The sequence below is a fragment of the Candoia aspera genome, chromosome 4 (assembly GCF_035149785.1).
Source record: "Candoia aspera isolate rCanAsp1 chromosome 4, rCanAsp1.hap2, whole genome shotgun sequence".
Taxonomy (NCBI): domain Eukaryota; kingdom Metazoa; phylum Chordata; class Lepidosauria; order Squamata; family Boidae; genus Candoia; species Candoia aspera.
In genome coordinates, this window is record NC_086156.1 from 72,208,053 (window position 1) to 72,227,982 (window position 19,930).

The window sequence follows — 19,930 nt, forward strand, 5'->3', positions numbered from 1 at the left end:
CTTCCATGGTTTACTCAATTATATTTTCTGAGTTCATGTTGTTCATGGAAAAATGCATTCATTTACTCAGTTAAAATAAACCAACAAATAAAGAGGAACTTTTCTTTATTAAAAGCTTCTTTAACAGCAAATGCTGGATCTCTCCCACAGGGTCAACTCCCAGTGCCTCAGTGAGCAGAGTCTTTTATTAACACATGAGCAATACAAGCAGACTCATGGTATATACTGATTGGCTAAAGTATTCACATTACATAGAATGTAGGCATCTAAAAAGTGACAAATGACAAGTTACAGATGTATTGATTTAGTTAATCTATCCTTTGACCTTTGTTTTGTACATGACCCATTTCTTTGTCCTTTATATCTATATGCTTGCTTAACTATAATAGCACTGGGCCTATTTCCTAATAGTGATGACTTACATTTTTCTACAAAAACAACAGATGGAAACAAAAACTTCTGGACTGTGTTCGACAGTGCAACAGGCTAAAATGTGGTTCATTACTTTGTGGTTAGATTAGAGTTCAGTGTGCCATGTGAACACAGCTATTGTGAATTGCTTGTTTCTCTCTCTTGCACTGGGATTAACAAACTGCCCTAGTGTTTGTGATGTTGCTATTAATATTAGAGATATGGCTGGTAGGTTTGCTGTTTATAAATTTCAGAATGATTCCCTTTAACACAATGTAACTTAATTTTTTGTCCCATGAAGTTTAAATGGCCATGACTTCAAATGTAATACTGTATGATTCATTTCCAGTGTGCATGCTTGATGCATATTGTTTTTTTTATTTACTAAGCAGGTCTTAACCCTAGAAAATATGCCTCAGATTGTACTCATAGGCAAGTATCTGCCTCTGCCTGTATATGGCATTATTTCTGTATCACTATTTTCTGGGCACCCTAGCATAGATACATTTTTCTATCAGAATACATATACAAGGAATAGAGATGACAGGAAGGAGAAACAGTTTAGACAGCTAATTAAACAGATTCAGCAGATTTGCTGTTGACTGCTCATTGAAGCCCAAAGCAGTATACAGTCATATACTTAAAATATAGTTAATCTGAACACATTTTCTGCCCTGAAAACAAATGGCTCAGAGCACAAAGTATACAATTAAGCCACTTTCATCACATGCAGAATATTGGTTTACCACTTTGTCCTTCCCCAGCTTGGACTACAGCTTTCATCCTCCCCAAGGCATCATGGCTAACAGTACCTAGTTAGGAAAGAGCTGTCCTAATGTAATCTCCTGCCATAATTTCTCATCCCCACAAGCAACAAACTGTTAGGATAAGAAAATTAAAAGTATTTTATTATTTTGGAAAGATCAGGAACAAACAAAACATATCAAGACCACTTAGTCAGAAGAAGAGACAGATTGATATAATTTGATTTTTTTCAGTGGATGGGGAGCCATGTTACTTCACCAAAGCAAGAAGAATGAGTGCGAAGATCAGGAGTGTTGCGGCGATAGCCGTATCGCCCATTCCAACCTGTTGGTGGCTTTGCATCCATTAAGTACAGATGGTGACCAGCCACGTGCTCTGGAGAGTGACCTGTATAGAAATAAATACTAATTATCATCCATCCAAAGTATGTTGAAGCACGTGTTTGCAAACTACAACCCGTACCTAAATGCACACAATTTTCCTTACACTATTTGTCTCTTGATGTGTTTTCTTCAATACATGCCTTTTTTTTTCTTGGCCTTGCATCACCTAACTACCCCTAGCAGCAATGGGATACTTTTTCCTAAATGTATACCCCCCCACCCCATTTCTATTCTGTAATCCCGCGGAAGTACTTTGAAAATCACAAGTTAATTTCACTTCTGTGGACTTAATTAGGAGAACAAACAGAGATGATTATGAGCCAATCAGTGTTTCTCTCCAGCCAACCAAAAAGCAAAGAACATTGCTCAGTCCCCTACTCAGCCACTGCAGTTGCCATATTATAACAAATCTCCTCACCCTGATCCACATAAAACTTTAAGTATATTGCCAGCATACTCTTCAATTCACATTTTAATTTCATGCTCTGTGCATTTGGCTCCCTATATGCAAACCAAATAAAATCAAATCAGAGAGGTACTAAAGGAGAGAGAGCTAATAAGCCTTCATGTCACCCTTGTTCCATTATATTTAAGAGCTCATATGAGCTGTGACAGGGAAAGCATAGTAATTTGCTTTACTTGCCACCAGGAACTTTCCCTATTCGTTTCAACCATGACTTTCTAATATTTTCTAAACTAATGAAACAAAACAAAACAAAACAGGACACTGACGCTCTGCCAGGAACCAAGATAAACTGCAAGTCTCAGCACTGAAAAAGGCGTTAGAAATTAGGCTGAGAACTACAAAAGGACGTAGGATTGCCCATTTCCAGCTGCTAAATGCTATTTATTTTATAATTTTCAATAGAGAACACATACATGACTTTTTCCTGAAGACATGGAGTATTTTTCCACCTGAAAAGGATTGTACTATTATAGCAGAAGAGGGAAACCTGGACTTCAGATGTCATTGGACCTGCAACTCCATCCAGCATAGACAATTATGGAAAATACTTGGAACTGTTCCCCAACTGGTTTAGAGTGTGAAAAAGCAAGCATGATCTACTTTTAGAAGAATCCATTCTTGTCTTTATGTGCAAAGTATTTGTCTGAAGGAAGCAAAGCATACCAAGTTACATTAGCTAACCCCCTCAAAGAAGTGACCTTGGGTGATCTCAAAAAGCTAAGCAGGATTGGCCCTTGCTAGTACTTGGATGTGAGTCACCAGGAAAATCAGAGCTGTAAGTGAGCCTGGGGAGTCAACAAGACATCCCAGAGAATACAGTAGCAGAACACTTCAATACTATCTGCAATAGTGCCAGTTTGGTGTAATGGTTAAAGCACCAGGCTACAAACTGGGAGACTGTGAGTTCTCCTTAGGCACAAAGCCAGCTGGGTGACCTTGGGCCACTCATTCTCTCTCAGCCCTAGGAAGCAGGCAATGGCAAACCACTTCTGAAATCTTGCTGAGAAAACTGCAGGGACTAGTCCAAGCAATCACCAGGAGTCAACACTGATTTATGAGTTTGATGACTAGAAAAGGTAGAATATGGAAAGAAGGGAGCCATGATGTAACCTTAGAGAGAGAAGATAAAATATAAATGCATTTATAACCCCTATAAAGAAGATCGGAAGCCACTTCTTTATATCTTACTTTCTTTTTTTTCTTTCTTTTTCTTTCTTTCCTATTTACTTATCACTTTACTTTTTACTTTCTTTTTTCTTTAAATTTGTATTGTTTTTATCTTGTAAAACACTTCTTTAATAAAAATTAATTAAAACAAACACACCCCCTATCTACAATAAAAGTACATGAAGTCCCAGAAGCTGAGCTAATTCAAAGGATAATAATTTTCTGGTTTTTGCAGCCAGAGTGCTGGAACAATAGAATGGCATGGGATGTAGAGATGTGAAACAATTACCTATACACCCATCCCAACCAGTGCTCCCTGGGAAAATTTCCATTTTTGATGACCCATTGTTTAGAGTATCAGTCAAATATGGTAAAAGTTGCATAACAAAATCTTGAACTTATCTATAGGACTTCTAAATAAAGATCAATAATCCTCAGTAAGAATGTATGGAACAGCAGCCTCAATTTACTGTCCAGTTCTGGACAGTCTTTAGAAAATATTAATTCAACAAGAAGCAAGCAAATAAATACATGTGCATTATTTTGTGGGCATCCTAATACTAATTTTAACAGCCTTAGGTATCTTAATTGTTTTTCTTTACTTGTTCCTGGAAAAAGACTGAGAAATTTTACAGAGACCATGCAATAAACATGGCTACATTTCCAAAATTTGTTTATTCAGAAACTCGAAAAAAAGGTCCACTCTTTTAGAAAATCTACAGTGCTGCCCTCAGTGACACGATTAAAAGGAGGCAAAAGCAGGACAGTGGCTTAGGCAGTTAGAATTGGTGGTGGGGATAAATGCTTTAAGCCAGAGGTCCTTGGGGAGTGGGCCAGGGCCCATGGAGGGATTGTCAGTAACTTTTGGAAGATGCGTATGCAAGCTGCTCAGTTTTTTTTTTTTAATTAGACAAAGCGGCATCACTCTCAAAACTTGCTCTGGCCTTTGTTACTGACTTTGCTCATGCAAACAAAGTCCAGGAAAAGCTGGACAGGTTTTGTTAGCATGTGCAACCAACAGGGGAGCACTGTCAAAATTCCCCCCCATTTCGTTCCTCATTTTGCCAAGACAAGCCTGCAGCAGGCAATTGTGGTTCCACAACATAAAAGAACCCCTGTGATATACAGGTTAAAATCATTTGTTTCATTTGTGAGGGAGGAAACAAATTTGCTGATCATTTTAAGTGGTCAAGGTGCTGCACCTGCCTTATGCTGACAAGCATCTTCTGTTGCTAATACTATATGAACTGTCTGCCTATTACTACAGTATTCTGTTTGGAACGCTCATTGTTTATTTTAAACAGAATTTATTTTATTTTAATATATCTGTATCTTTATTAAAATATCTAAACAATGGCTTTTTTGCCTGTGCCATCAAATATAGGTTCAGTACAGTTACAGTACTATAACAGTTCCTGAATCACTTTTAAGAGTTTAGAAGATAAACAATTGCTGGTGAAATGAAAGACAGCCAGAGATGGATATAATCCATCACTCACCTGCTCCTGCCCAGTTTCTCCTGTTCAAATATCTCTGGCCTGGCCCATAGATGTGGAAGTAGTCCACTATCCACCCATCCCTGGAGGTCCCACCACGAGTCTGTCAAGCAAAAGAAAAACAAAAGCCCAATTAATTCAGTTTATAATTAGATAAATAAATAAATAAGCAAGCAAGCAAGCAATGGAGGTAGATATTCAGACTATGAAGGAGAGGTTTAAGTTTTTATCATTATGGAATATTTTTTTCTTTTCCTAAATGTGATGCAGTGGGTAGTGTCTAGAGCGAGATCATAGAGGGAGCTGTGACATCAAGCAGTGAAGACCAAACATTCCAAGAAAAGACAATCTAAATATTGGAAACAGGAAAGCATTTACAATTAACTGGCTTCCTACGTGTATGTGTGATGAACCAATTACCAATATGGGCCCAACCTCTATCCAAGGAACAGGCCATCATTGCCCACAATTTCCCATCTCTCTTCTAAAAATCCAGGAGCCGTATGCAGGAGCACATAGAGAGGAATATTCTGTAGCTGTTCTATAATTTAGGAAGAGTCAGCATCTGAGGATAATTTGGAAGCATTACAAGGTGTTTTTAAGTGGGCTGTGAATATACTTTCCCCATATTTAATATAAGTTGTCTTTTATATGTTCTGAATAGACTAGAATCAGACTGGATGCTATATAGTTATTTTAGAAACCTAAATTATCTGAGAATGTATTTTTTAATTGAAAAAAGGGATGCACCACTCTATGGATTATCAGAGTGACAGGCCAGCTTTTTGCAGTCAGAACTTTATTTCTTTTCTTATTTTTGGCAGCCAAGGCAATAATATAAAAGCCAGGGGAACTATATTTTCAGACACTTAGTTTTGGCTTTTAGGTACTCTGTGTTGGGTAGAGTTCTAATTTGAATAGCTTAATATATCTAAAGTAGAACTCTATAAAGATGCATGAGATATTTGATCTCATGCATCTTTATTTGACCTCTTTTCCACAGGAAAGTATCAGAAAATTGATTTCAGCAATTTGCTGTTCTGGAGGGCCCTGAGCTGCAAAAAAAAAAAAAAAAGTTTGGGAGTATCATGTGGTTTATGAGTCATTTGCAGCTGGACTACTGTCTAGCATGACATTAAGACATTAAATTATACTTCCCAGCCCTCCTGCTCATCTACTCGTTTGATTTCCATTTCAACCTTCAAATGCCATTACCTGTTCTGTCCGTTTTAGCACTGATTTGATCACTGGAGATGAGAAATAGCTAGCAGCATGGATATCCAACTGAGCATTATAAGGTGGCAATGCAGACCACAACTTGGGCAGGATGTGGGCATAGCTGCTACCAATAGTGTCCACTGCCACACCATCAAGGATGAATTCCTTTTGCCTTTGTAGACATCTCCGCGTAATACAAGCCATGATTAGCAGAAGCAAGAGAAAAAGCTGACTATCATACTAAACTGCACGAGTCTCCTTCACCACACACCTATATATATCCTCTCTCCTAGCAACTCTCATTATTGCATTACTGGAGTCTCTGTGATGTTATCAACAGAGACAATTGCTCCCTAACAACCAGAAGCTGGCATATAGTTTCTTCATTCACGCAGTAGCTTGCTTTAGTATAGCTTATCCTGTATTATTATCCCTTAGTTCTACATTTGTATTAATGAACCTACCATAGTTCCTGTTTTTCAAAAAACTTTAACCAAGACTTAAATTTAAGTAACATTCCTACACTTCAAAAATGTTGTTCTTTCTTTCCTTTCATACAACTTACAACCTGCCCTTCTGCTCTTTAAATTTTTTCAGTACTGCGTAGCTCACAATTCCTTATACATGAATTGCAGTGCAAGAGCAATCTTTTCAGATATCTTTGTGGAACATTCAATCGTACCGTAATCTAGAAGAAATGAGTAACAAGCCAGTTTGTATTTCATGGATTTCATACATGGATGTGTATGTCTGTGAAATCACTGGGAGTCAGGCTGGAAGACTTAAGATCCCACTTCTGAATAATTGAATAGCGTAAATGGTGCGTAGAAAAAAGTACAATACACCCTTCTGAATTATTGCCAGATTAATTTTATATATTTCACGGATGCTTATTTGACTGCGGTTCAAATTGGGTGCTTTTTTTTCTCCTTTAATTTAAAACACTCTAAAGATTATGTACTGTACAGTATGATAATCATTCACGCATTGTGAACAGGTGCACAATTTAAATAGTTTGATACTCTGATGCATAAAGACCCATTTATGATTTTATTATCCTATACTGGTTAGCTGCTCAGCATTTAAAAAAAAAAGATCATGTGGGTATAACTATGTTAAACTTCATTTGGTTTGCTCAAATACCACCTGAACTTTATTCAGTATTTAACAACAGTCTTCTGCAATATAAGCACATTTGACACAGGTGAAAAGACAGCCCAGCCAGCAGTGTCATTGCCTGTATAACCTTGGAATATGCCTTCCACAAAAATGTATTTATTCACCTGGGGAATTAGGACTCACAGCTGGGTTGCAACCTGTCTTTAATGGATCACAGCAATAGTGTGACTAACATACACATAAAATAATGGAAATTACTTAATAGAATTTTATAGAACTTTATATTTTATGGCAAGCAATTAAAAACTGTATATTCAAAAGCAGTTAGCACATCACCGGACAACTGCAAAAAGTAATGTATGTCCAAAAGAAGGAATCACAAGAATTTATCATTGAACGGTAAGATTAGACAAACACGGTTTTCCTTCACCTATTTCTAACTTTACAACATCCTGTTATGTTTAACTGAGCCCAAGGATACTCAGTGAACTGCAAAATCTATCAAAATGGATTTGCACCAGTTTATTCAATCAGCACATCCACAGTGTATGAGTTTTGTGATCCAGTATTCCGTTGTTAATAGTATCCAAGCCAATTCAGAACATGTTCCTTTCCTTCCCTACAATATGGAAAACATTCACACCACAAAAGTTTGGGCCAACCATTTTTATTTGATTTTTACAAAGAATATATTTATGCAATACTGCCAGCATTGGAAGCAATTCTGGGCCACAGATCTGCACACTCCTTGGCTACAGGGCCTGTGATAGCAGAGCCTGGAAAAATAAAGAAAAACCAGAACTATTACTTAGTAGCAGCAACCCAACACCATCATAAAAACAGTACTAAAGATCAATCACCAAATGTCTGCTGAAAAAAAAAGTTATTTTTATGGCTCTAAGGAAAGCAATTAAGGAGAGTGTCCAGTACATTTCACTAAGTCATTCCATAGCATGGGACCACTCCAGAGAAGAACTGCCTTGCATCCACATCCTTTCAATGTCTGTATCTCTTCCCAGCTTGCACATATGGACCAAGCAAATGTTATCTGGAAGACAGTCTTCGGGTATACCGAGTCAAGCCATGCAGAACTTTATAGCTCAAACCCAGCACTTTGAAATTTCCTGGCAGCCAGTGTAGTGACTAGAGAATCAGAGTTACACTGCTGTAGTGACATCCATTCACCAAGACCCTGGCTGCTGTATTATGTACCATCTTGTCTCCAGGCTGTCTTCAGAGACAGCCCATGTACACCACATTACAGTCCAAGTAGGGCTGCAACACACCAGCTTGACAAAGGCTCCTGCCTGCTCTCCAGCAAAGCTCTAAGTCCAGGAAGACCACCAAGTTGCACACCTGTTCTTTCAGAGGGAGGGTAACCCCATCCTGAGCAACAGCTAGAACTGTCAATGAGCCAGAATATTCCTGGAGAAAGTAACTGTGTCTGTTGGGATTCAGCTTAAGCTTGTCTGGGCCTGTCCAGACCCTTACAATCTCCAGACACAGGATCAGTATTTCTACAGCACCTTCAGCAATCTGGATAGTGATGTATAAATGAGTATCATCCACATACAGATGATACCTCATCCCAAACCAATGGATGACCTCTCCCAACTTCCTACAGAAGCAACTTCCTACAGAAGCTTAATAGAAACAGGTAAGAGCTGAGCCTTGAGACATCTCATGCTGGAGCAACCACAAGCTTAACTGTTTATTCTCCATTACTACTGACTGAGGTAACATACCATGGTCAATGATATCAAAACCCACTGAAATGTCAAAGAACCAAGAGGGACAGGCTGTCACCCTCCAGGTCCCTAAGCAGGTCATGCATTAGGACAACAAATGCTGCTTCTATCCCATGTCCTGGCATGAATCCAGACTGGAAGAGATCCAACTAGTTCATTTCATTTGGGATCCTCTGTAGTTGTAAATATTAAGGACTGATAAATAACTGTCCTGTGAATTGCAATTCTCTAGCTCCCCGGGATAAGCTATTGATACAGGCAATGAAGAATTTAGCTAGAAGCAAAATATATGTTATTCTTTTTAAATTTTTGGTCCATCTCAGCAGCATTACCTTTCATTTCTCCTTTGTTGTTTACTATCACTCCTGCATTGTCTTCAAAATACAAGAACACCCCATCTTTTCTCCTGTATGATTTCCGTTGACGAATCACTACTGCTGGATGCACTATGAAAAAGAGTTTCAGAATCAGTAGTTAAGTATGCAACACCTGGGTTTGAAATCAAGCATCAGTTTCCTTAGAGCTCAGTTAGAAAGAAGGACATGCTGCAACTAAAAAACAATCAGGTCAGCCTTATCAAGATACATGCCATGGCAGCATAGAATATAAAAGGTAAAATCCTTAAAATGCTTACATATCACAGAAAATTAAAACAAAAACGTGCTCCAGGTAGTGTTAAATTTTATATGCCTTATTGGTATCAGCAGTGGTTAAGTATGTGCTTACATCTGCCATTTAATTAACAGGATTTAAAAAATGCTCAACTCTGGAGAGATAATCTCTCAAGCCCCTAGCCATGGTTCTGATGCCCAAACAAAATTTCTAATAGGCAGAACTTTACAGTATAGTATATGATTTTATTTTACTACAAACACTATTCACCTTTTTTGGTGCAACTTGGAAAACAGAATAGTCTTTCCTTGCCTGGTACCTTTTGTTACGGACTACAACTCAGCCGGCTCCCATACTGCTGGGAACTCTGGGAGCTGTAGTCTAAGGGAGATAGATAGAATACATTTGCATCACTGAGTACAGTGTTTCTGGCATAAATTATATTCTCCTATTCTGGCATAAATTAATCTATTCTCCTAAAACTTAACTTAGAGTAGATACATTAGCTTAGGTTGATTTTCCCAAAGGAAAAATAAATATCTCCGTTTTTCTAGAATATATGAATTCAGAAGATGGAAACACAATCTGAGTCAATGACTTAATTTAAAATAAACCCAAACTAGATTCCATCCAAGGTTAATCACACAGAGCAAAAAACCTTTATAGTTAAGTCACAACTAATTTAGATCCCATCAATGGATTTACTCCAAAGATCACTAGGTCTGCATCCAACCCTCCACCTCTAATTACTTTTAATACTGAAAATATTAGATATAAATAATGAAGATCTTAACAGCACTTTCTTCAAACTGCTTTTCTCTAACTTGCAGTCCCATAGTAATGTAAACAAGGCTGTGAATCAATACATCAGTTTATTCCATCACTCACCCTTCTTTCTCAGCTCCGGCTTGCCTTTCTTGACAGTAGCCATTACCATGTCCCCGACACCAGCAGCTGGCAGCCTATTCAAACGCCCCTTAATTCCTTTCACTGAGATTATGTACAGATTCTTGGCCCCTGTGAAATAACGGAATCGTCACTATTAATAAATACTTTGTGCCAAAGTTCAAAAGACCTTCTCTCCAATTTTTTTGTGGCATCACCGATTGAGGCATAACAGCACAAGCCGTCACCTCACCCAAGAGTAATGCTATTTCTTTACCCTTCCACGACAACTCCCTGGGCCACTAGAAAAAAGACCCAACGAGTGCTTTTTGAAGGGAAAACTCACTGCTTCTAGTTTGAGTCGCTTGTTCTTTTAGCATGACTGCTATGGCTCAAAACTGAACTCTTAAGATTGTTCTTTCCAGCTGAACTGGACCGGGGTAATGTCAGATTTCCCTCCTAGCAGTCTGGACTGTAAAATGTTAATCCAGGGAATGAAAAGCTCTGATACGTATTAGAAGGAAGGCAAGAGCTACAAGAATTCCAGCAAGTATGCTACTTTCAAATGAAACACCTATATATGGGTAATTTTAAAATGCAAAACTCTTGTCTGCTTCATTTGGCACATTTCTATCCTGTCACAATAAAGATTTCTTACTCTTTCTGTGTGGAGGGCTGGCTGCCCCACTCTTGTGTAAAAGAGGGCAATTTGCATGTTTGCTGTTTTGATAACTGATACCCTTTTCTCAGTGTAAGAAGTAACTCTCCCAGGTATTAACCTGTATATTTTCCACTTCTGCTAGAATAAACCACCCAAACATCACCCAGTTCAAATTCAACCACTTTCTGGAATATTTCCATTCTACGGAAAGTAAAAATAATCCACAAAAACTTATTTCTATCTAAGAATAAGAGGTTTGACCTAGATTTTTGCAGTAACTAATTGAACTAAAGGACATTTCTTAATTTATACAGTACATTGTTTACCACCTAGGGTATTTCACGGTGGAGAAACAAAAGCTCTCACATCCAATTCCAGAAATATCTTCCACAGTCCAGAAGTAGAGGAAATACTAAGTCTGATCTCCTACCATAAATGTTGCAGTTATCTGCAAAGCGTAAATATTTACCAACCCGGTATTTAGGAGACTGATATTAAAACTAGCATTTTCCCACGTACCTCAGGACTGACTACGCTGCCTTTCTCACCCCACTTGAATCAAGGGATTGAGTCTGGACCCTTTTACTTGTAAGCTGATTTTGGGAGCCCCTTTGGCTAAAGAACAGTGTAAAAATGCTTTAAGAAAACCCCCAGACTTGCTGTCCAGAATTATTTTTTCAAACGTACCCAATTAAGATATACCTGTATTATCTGCACAGTTGATAACAGCTCCCACGGGGAGACCAAGTGAAATGCGAAATTTCGCACCAGATGAACCACCACGTCCTATTATAAAGGCCAAGGATGAAGAGTAGTTTTGTTAAAGCAATCAAAATATGCAAAATCTACCACCTGTTTTGATTTTTGAGTCTTAAAAACAGGTAAACTTTTCCTTCATCTACTAGGAAATCACTGTTCCCTGCATACTTATTCATCTTTCACACTTTCTGTGCTAATTGCCGTTCTAACACTTCGAAAAATCGTATTAGTTAAGCAACTACTCTACTGCTCCCTGAAGCCTATGCGATCTCCACACTGTGGTTCTTCTTTAAAAGAAAAAACAGGGGATGGTGGTGGTGTTGCATATCACTCACCACCCAGATGGGCAAAGCAGGAATAAATCACTCATTTTGTCCTCTCAGAGATCTAGGGCAGTGTATCTCAACCATGGCAACCTTAAGATATGTGAATTTCAACTACCAGAATTCCCCAGCCAGCGTCTTTAAGCTACATCTTAAAAGTTGCCACGGTTGAGAAATACTAATCTAAGGAACTGTAATAAAAATAACACCCCGCACACAAACCCAAAAGAAAATAACCAAAATGTAGAACAGCTAATATGTAAATATGAATGTATTTTATACAGATTATAACTTTTTGAAGCAGCAGCATGACTGCTAAAGGCACTTTACATAGAAAGGACCAAGCCTACTAGTTTTGTCCTATTATTACGGCAGGCCTCCAACTATTATACTATGGAAGAGGATGATTACAGTTCGATCTCTGGAGCCCGCCATCTGGAAAAGATTATGTTGCAGATACAATACAATAGAATGCTGCTAAAGCAGCTAAACTAAGATACAAGTTTACTGCGTTCCAATCAACTTCTCTCCTTCCTACCCTCTGCAACGCTTTCCTCAAATCCCACAACCCCCCCCCAATTTTTTTGAGTCATGTATTCGGAAATATCCAGCTCGTCAGATAGCTAAGCTTCAATCATCAATAATTCTCGATCGAACGACCCTAATATCTTCCCAAACTAGAGCGATGGAAGAGGATTCCCACCCAGACAATCTCGCGACTCAACAGGCCTTACCTCGCTTAGACATTTTCGACAAGCACCGGGAGAAAGAAAGCGCAAAGCTTGCCGGGACAACTAATACGCTTCCAAACTACCCATGTCACGTGAGATGACCCTCTCACGTGAACGCCGGAAACCGGATATAAAATAATCCCTACCTTTTTTTTAAAAAAATCCCTAAGCTAATACTAATGGAACGAATTAGTATTAAAGGTGACGTTAGTCGAAGAGGGGCTTTAGGGATTTTTTTAAAATCCCAGACTTTGTTGAATAGTACAGTTTAAGTCTGTACATGCTCACTCAAAGGAACGCCCCACTGATTAAATGGGGCGTATTCCCATGTAACCGAGCTTAACTTTATTTTAAAAAAGCATATCCAAAATGAATCGGTCATTTTTTAAAAAATTAGATCTTAATTATGATTCGAATCCTAATAAAAGTGCTCTTAAACACGTGTGGATTTAACTTCATATTACTATTTATAGTCTCAAAAAGAGTAGATAAGTCAATCTTTTGCAAAACATAGGGCAAACTCTTATGACAGCTTGAAGTTCAACAGAGCTACTATTGTACAAAATTTAATAGAGATCTGGAAAGGGAGACGAGGGAAATGAAAGAATGGTTAAAGGAAGAAATGAGACAGGATTAGCTTAAAGGCTGACCAAAATTTAAACAGCAGTTTAGGCGTGATATCGTCCTTACATTGAAATGAATTGCTGCCTAATGCATTTGGATTGCATTAGCATGCTTTCCCATAATTAACTGAACATGCTTTACTCAGCTCAGACTCTTGGGTTAACATGATACATTGAACTGTAAACTAATCATCCATGGTGAGAGTGTATAAAAACTATAAAAATGCAGCTGTACAATAATTTTCACCATCCCACTATCTGTTCTATTATTTTCCTCATTTTCTTCCTTCACCCCAACAATAGCTGTGTGTATAGATAATTCTCTTCTCAGGACTACACTTGAAGGATCTAAGGTGGATCATAACCAGTGAAAATGTCAGTGGTAGTAAGTGGGTTATTTGTTAAGGTGTCAGAAGAAGGTTAATTGGCAGAACCCATACCTTCCATGTGTATTGGAGTACAGTTCCCACCATCCCCCCCATCATGTCCATTTGCTATGCTGGCGGGGGACATATAGCCAACACGTCTTCAGAGCACCAGGCTGCAGATGATTTTTACAATGCAACGCCCAATCCTATGGAATCCTATGAGGAATCCTACGCCCTCCTCACAGGATGTGTAATGAGCGTTTCAATCCAACATCCATTACCAGTTCTCAGGTTCAGTCTTGAGAAATTACATTTTTAATGATTGCCTTTCCTGAATGGTCAAAATCATGTGAAAGGTGAAAGGTCCCTGTGCAAGCACCGAATCATGTCTGACCCATGACAGACTATAGCGGGGTGGTTTGCCATTGCCTTCCCCAGTCGTCAAAATCATATGTATATAAAATACTGTGATGTATGGATTTTTCCTATCATCACTAAGCAAAAAAATCAGCTCTATAGATTTGTGACCGGAGGGAAAGCAAGGGTTTTTCAGACAGAAAATGCAACTGCCAAAATAAATTCCACCGTTAAAACGTTTATATTAATTTGTGGATTACAGTAGTGTCCAAAGCACTATTTAACAGGGTTCGTAAACATCCCATTACAAAAAGGAGTCTGTGGTTTCGCTTTCCTTGCTTTGAGGGAAATCTGTACCAAAACAAAAAACGGAAGAGGGGGTATAGCTCAGTGGTAGAGCATTTGACTGCAGATCAAGAGGTCCCTGGTTCAAATCCGGGTGCCCCCTGTGAGTCTTTTTATTTTTCTTCTCTTTCCATTCAAGATTCACAGCAAGCGGTAACCTTCACCGACCAGAATTTAGGAATAACGCGCAAAGCACCTTATGAAATATTCAGGGAGCAGTAACATCTTCATGGACGCTCCGTACGCTCCATAGAGCTAATGTGTACAAGTTGCCTAACATGAATCACGGGAGATCTGTGTCGTACATGCAGCTCTAAATGCGTTAGAGTGACAAATCAGGCTTTACTAGTCATTTTAAATTTACAATTTTAAATTTACAAAGTAACAAATCACGACCCCACGCCAGCATCTATACGTCTCAGTATCACTAATCCAGATGTCGAGAGTCGAGGTGCAGTTCTGTCATCCTGAGGATAACATTCATTAAGCCAAACCATCAGCGATGCCAGATGAATCGTAGACAAGACGGGAGGGCAGAGAGCCATGTATGACACGAATTCTCTCTCTCTCCCTCTCTCGCGTCAAATTGTCGACTGCTCCTGCAGAAAGCCCTCCGTGCCAGGGGCGGCTCTCTCTGCCTCCGAAGCCAGGGCTGCCTCGCGCAGCACGCTCACGTGCTCCTCCGCCGCGGACAAGGATTGGTCGATCCAGTCCATGCGGCTGGGAGAGTAGCAGGCATGCCGGGTGATCGGCATTAAGCGGCTTACGGAGAGCAACAGCGCCGTCGTCCTGCAAAAGAAAGGGGGGTGCGGTGGGGTGGAGCTGACAACCCGCCCCTCCCACTCCACCGCCAAGAAGTCTCTTCCCGCCACCTTCTCTGTATATGAGACGTGCATGTGTGTGTGGTTATGTGTGTAGAATATATACATATATATATATATACACACACATACACACACTGTATGAGATACGGTGTTTTGCGGGGCGTGGGTGTTGATTGATCGATTGATTGTGTGCCATCAAGTTGGTGTTGATTCTTAGTGACCACACAGATTTTCCCTGGGGTGATGTGTCCGCAATCTGTTCCTGCATGTCTTCCAATACACCCATTGCTGTGTACTTGAGTCCATCTATTTTGCTGCTAGTCATCTGTTTCTTTCTACCTTTCCCAACATTATAGACTTCCCTAGAGAGCTAGGTCTTAGCATAATGTATCCAAAGTATGATAATTTGAGCCTGGTCCTTTCCGCCTTGAGTGAGGACTCTGATTTGATATCTTCGATTATCCTTTTGTTTGTTTTCTTGGTTATCCATGGTATTCTCAGGAGTCTTCTCCAACAGCAAAGTTAAAAAATGTCAATACACTTTCTATCCTGATTCTTCAAAATCCAAATTTTGCTTCCATAAAGTGTCACAGGGAAAACCACTGTCTGCATGATTCTGATCTTTGTAGCTACAGACACATTGGATTATTTGCATGTTCAGCTATCAAAGAAGTGTCACAACCATAGTTCAGGTTATTAATATTTTTTTCCTCCACTTTTAAAATCATGCTCATCTTCCAGTCCAGGTTCTGTCAGTATATATTATGCATATAGGTTGAATAAATAAGGAGAGAATATACATATAGCCTTGGGCCAAAATGATACAATTTAATTTTTTTTTAATCTCATCTTTATTATTTTTATAAATAACTCAAGACAGTGAACATACCTAATACTCCTTCCTCCTCCTATTTTCCCCACAACAACCACCCTATTATACATACATCTTTCCTATCATGACTATGCAAAAAGCCCTCTATATTTGTGATCCGAGAAAAAGCAAAGGTTTTTCAGGCAAATAGTGCAACTGCCAGAATAAATTCCACTGTTAAGCGTTTATGTTAATTTTTAGATGAACTGTTCTCGATTAACAGGATTTATAACAATCCCATTGTAAAATGGAATCCGTAGTTTGGCTTCCTTCCCTTGAAAGAATGCTATAGCAGATTTGAAAGCGGAAGAGGGGGTATAGCTCAGTGGTAGAGCATTTGACTGCAGATCAAGAGGTCCCTGGTTCAAATCCGGGTGCCCCCTGTTCGTTTTTTTTCTTTGCTTTTCTTTTAATACTTCATTTAAAATTTACAGCGAGCAATAATGCTCACCGACCAGAACTTAAAAAGAACGCAGAACCATCTTGTGGAACATTCAGGGAGGAAGTAACAGCTCTGCGTGCAGCTTGTGTGTACACGTTGCCTAACAGGAATCTCCGGACATCTTAGACGTATATACAATTCTAAGGGCTTTACAGTGTCAAATCGGGCTTCCTTTCTGAACTGTGGAAATAATTAATCCCTCAGCACCAAGCTTCTTCTTCCCTCTGTCTCCTTGCCGTTTTCTCTGGCCTAGTAAAGGCGGGGGAGGGAAAGGCGCCCGCCAGGTGAGTCCCTTCCGTCGCCGCGTCTCCGGAGCAACCCCTGCGCGGGAGGCGGCGGCAGGGCGGGATAATTTTGGTGCGAACTGAAGAATGAAAAGGAACAATCGCGCGCTTACAGAAGCAGATTTTCTTTCCTCTGGGCTGCCATTTAGCGCCTGCAATGTTTACGTGCAAGAACTGGGCTTTCTTACGCGCGTGTTAAATTGTCTATGTGAAGTGTAAGAACGACTATCTGGGTGAATTGCAAAGCAATAATCAGCACAGGAGGAAAAAGGCCATCCCCCGGTGTCCTCCTCTTCTTTTCAAAGGGTCCAGCTCCCTCTGCGTCCACCAGGGAGCGGTGGCTCCCCAGAACTGCAGGATAAGCAATTGCTCTGGGCCTTCAACGCCCCCTCTCCTAGCTGACAGGGAAAATATCCACCGGTCGTGGCACTTCAGCAGGAACAGGGTGGGTCTGATTGCAGGGCTCCTTTATCTCTGGTCTCCTGCCTGTTCTCTCCTTCTAGGCTCCATTCTGACCGCATCTGCTGCATAAAATAATTCTCCTCCTCCTCCTCCTCCTGATGAAATAGATCGGAATCATGAAGAGAGAGGGGTCAAGCAGCATATTGATTTAGGACCCGGGTGGGCCTGATTGCAGGGCTCCCTTATCTCTGGTCTCCTGCCTGTGCTCTCCTCCTAGGCTCCATTTTGACTGCATCTGCTGCATAAAATAAATTATAATAGCAATATCACAATCATGAAATAGATCAGAGACATGAAGGGAGATAAAACACAAACTGCATGTTTATTTAGGGTTTTCTTCCCCTTCCTTTTCTTTCCGTCATATAGGAAACAAATGCCTTCCTCTGGAGGAGGTGGAGAGGAGGGGGTATCTGACCCATCTGTCCACCAATGTACTGTTTCAGCCTTCTGCTAAAACCATTAACAGCCATAGAATTAAAGCTGTCACAGTACTGTTGACTGAGCAGTCTAGTGCTATTGCATAATTTTAACCGAGCACCATTTTAATGTACTGGCCAATGATTCTTCCACAGAGGATGTCCCAAATGGTGATATACTGTTTGCACACAGCTGGTGCAGGGTTGCCAAAGTAACACAAAGGGAACTTCCGTACTGAAAGATTCAGCTCTCCATCTTGTACAAATCTGAAGGACTACCAATACAGCGCTGCAGTGCACCGGTCTTTAGAGAGTCAAAAGCAACATGGTGGCAGTCAAGGCTGATTGCAGACAGGAGGGGAGTGACCATGTCCACAGAAGCCTGAAATGGATGACAGGATTGACACCGTTACTGACCAGGCTTGCTTGCAACTTTGGTCTGTTAATTTCATTCTCTCAAGATTTACCTATGAAAGTTTTGTGCTTTTCTTCAATACCTAGAGGAGCATTCTGTAACTTGCCACTCAGATTCATCTAATGTTAACACCAGTCCACTTTTCTTGGTAAAAACAGAGCAATGATACGCCATTATTTTCTTCAGGGTTTGATTTTGGAGTTCCTTCTCTTAAGTAAGTTTGACTTCACTCATACTTGCACAGCTTCACCTGGCTTCACTCTCACTTTTGGACACCTCTCACTGTCACCCTTCCTCTTTTGACCTTGCCAGCAAGAGTGACCCTAGCAGGCATTTATGTTCTCACCAGCCTCACTGTCACATCATTGAAGCTACTGGACCATCCCACTCAGTCAATTCCGTGGAAGGAGGCAAGGGTATAGTAAAACAAAAACAACAACAGAATTGAGGTTATTCTCTGTTTATAGCTGATGCCTTTAAACACATCTTCTAACATGAATGTATTAAGTTGCTATTCTCAGATAACACATGTAGTGCCACATGTGATTCAGATATACAGTATGTGAGAATAGTTCAGATATACAGTATGTGAGAATGTCCTTTAAGATACTCTAAATATCTTCTCCATTTGTGAAATTGAAGTTGAAGTTAACAATTTACATAAGGTTCTCACCCCTGCTGAGTGAAAGACATCCTTGAGTTGGCAGAGAACACCGACATTAAATTCGCTGACCCCAGGCTGATCCCTACCCTGCCTTTGTATCTGTTCTGCTGAATGCTCTCAAAAGTAGGGAAAGACTCACAGTGTTGCCAGTTTCTATAAATGGGAGTGAGCCACCTTTCAACAGTGTTCCTTGGGAGAACTATGCAATTGTGAACTCTCCTAATAATTCAAAGCACAACTTGTTCCATAGTTATGGGAAGCACAACCACTTTCATAGTTATGGGAAAATAACATCTAAGCAGTATAAGCTTGTGCATGGCAGGGAATTTGGCTGTTTTAATGGAAACAGTCTGTAGTTATGCACTCTGCAATGCATTATTTTATATAGTTTACTATAAGAGTATGCTGCCAATATGGTGAAGCAGAATTAGGACCTAGAGCTATGGAAGTTGTAGCTCAGTACATCTGGAGACCATTCAGGTTAGGAAAGTCAAGTTTCTTGTCAGAACTGGACAATGATTCCATTACTTTATCTACATTGTAAGTATGTGTGTTATATTTCTTTCAATGATGCTTCTGACTCCTGTGAACAGCCTGAGCAAAGAAGACTGTTTGCTCAACAAATACTTCCTTTTCAAGTCCAAATTGGTGGAGGCTATAATTTTTATTACGTTTACATGAAGATGGTAGTGGTAATGGGTAGTACAGGAGTGTGTAAACAAAAATCTGTGCAAAGGCCAAACCAGGAAAGGACACAGTTTGAAAATAATTGGGTGAACAGCAGATGTTCTGGTGAAAGCCTAGCTAGCTGGTATTCAGATATATCTTCTATAAGAAAGGGTTGTTGTTATACATTAATATTAGCAACAAAAGATACTGAATACATGGAGAGAACCACTTATTACAACAGTCTGAATGGGTGGAAAAACTCCCTCCATTTACATCTGAATGGCTTCAAGTTCAACCTGCCATTGCTCAAGAGGAACTTAGTGGAACAATCAACTGTCTATTCCTCTACAATTTCCAATTTACATTGCACATAGTTTTTTATGTAGAAACTAAACAGAAGTTAGAATCCAAAGAACTATACACTTGGGTTTGCAGAAGCTGGAAAA

General features: G+C 39.7%; 2 protein-coding genes and 3 non-coding genes across 7 annotated transcripts; 2 read left to right on the forward strand and 3 right to left on the reverse strand.

Moving 5' to 3' along the window:
- Positions 1-1,298: 1,298 nt before the first annotated feature.
- Positions 1,299-6,286, reverse strand: SPMAP1 (sperm microtubule associated protein 1). Of its 3 annotated transcripts, XM_063300494.1 has the most exons (4): positions 5,109-5,618; positions 4,692-4,791; positions 1,978-2,060; positions 1,299-1,563 (listed from the first exon to the last, which is right to left on the reverse strand). In XM_063300494.1, the coding sequence occupies exons 1-4, from the start codon at positions 5,146-5,148 to the stop codon at positions 1,406-1,408; spliced, it is 381 nt and encodes a 126-aa protein (XP_063156564.1). In that variant the 5' UTR covers positions 5,149-5,618; the 3' UTR covers positions 1,299-1,405. The 3 variants fall into 3 exon arrangements, 2 of the variants coding, with proteins under 2 accessions (XP_063156564.1, XP_063156565.1); XR_010067795.1 differs by lacking the exon at positions 1,978-2,060; XM_063300495.1 differs by lacking the exons at positions 1,978-2,060; positions 5,109-5,618 and adding an exon at positions 5,904-6,286.
- Positions 6,287-7,676: 1,390 nt separating this feature from the next.
- On the reverse strand, positions 7,677-12,842 carry RPL23 (ribosomal protein L23). The gene is made up of 5 exons (XM_063300496.1): positions 12,748-12,842; positions 11,634-11,717; positions 10,274-10,402; positions 9,106-9,219; positions 7,677-7,801 (listed from the first exon to the last, which is right to left on the reverse strand). The coding sequence occupies exons 1-5, from the start codon at positions 12,758-12,760 to the stop codon at positions 7,719-7,721; spliced, it is 423 nt and encodes a 140-aa protein (XP_063156566.1). The 5' UTR covers positions 12,761-12,842; the 3' UTR covers positions 7,677-7,718.
- LOC134498141 (small nucleolar RNA SNORA21) lies at positions 10,475-10,608 on the reverse strand. Its single transcript, XR_010068007.1, has one exon. It is a non-coding gene; the product is annotated as a small nucleolar RNA SNORA21 (small nucleolar RNA).
- Positions 12,843-14,468: 1,626 nt separating the features above from the next.
- TRNAC-GCA (transfer RNA cysteine (anticodon GCA)) lies at positions 14,469-14,540 on the forward strand. Its single transcript has one exon. It is a non-coding gene; the product is annotated as a tRNA-Cys (tRNA).
- Positions 14,541-16,443: 1,903 nt separating this feature from the next.
- On the forward strand, positions 16,444-16,515 carry TRNAC-GCA (transfer RNA cysteine (anticodon GCA)). The gene has a single exon. It is a non-coding gene; the product is annotated as a tRNA-Cys (tRNA).
- Positions 16,516-19,930: the final 3,415 nt, after the last annotated feature.

Coding starts and splice junctions, on each gene's coding strand:
- SPMAP1 (XM_063300495.1), bottom strand. CDS start 6,110: ATGGCTTGTATTACGCGGAGATGTCTACAAAGGCAAAAGGAATTCATC. Junction 4,792..5,903: donor TGCTAAAACGGACAGAACAG/GTAATGGCATTT, acceptor TTTGCTTGACAG/ACTCGTGGTGGGACCTCCAG. Junction 1,564..4,691: donor GAGAAACTGGGCAGGAGCAG/GTGAGTGATGGA, acceptor ATTTCTATACAG/GTCACTCTCCAGAGCACGTG.
- RPL23 (XM_063300496.1), bottom strand. Junction 10,403..11,633: donor CAACTGTGCAGATAATACAG/GTATATCTTAAT, acceptor GTTATTTCACAG/GGGCCAAGAATCTGTACATA. Junction 7,802..9,105: donor CAACAAAGGAGAAATGAAAG/GTAATGCTGCTG, acceptor TTATTTTTCCAG/GCTCTGCTATCACAGGCCCT.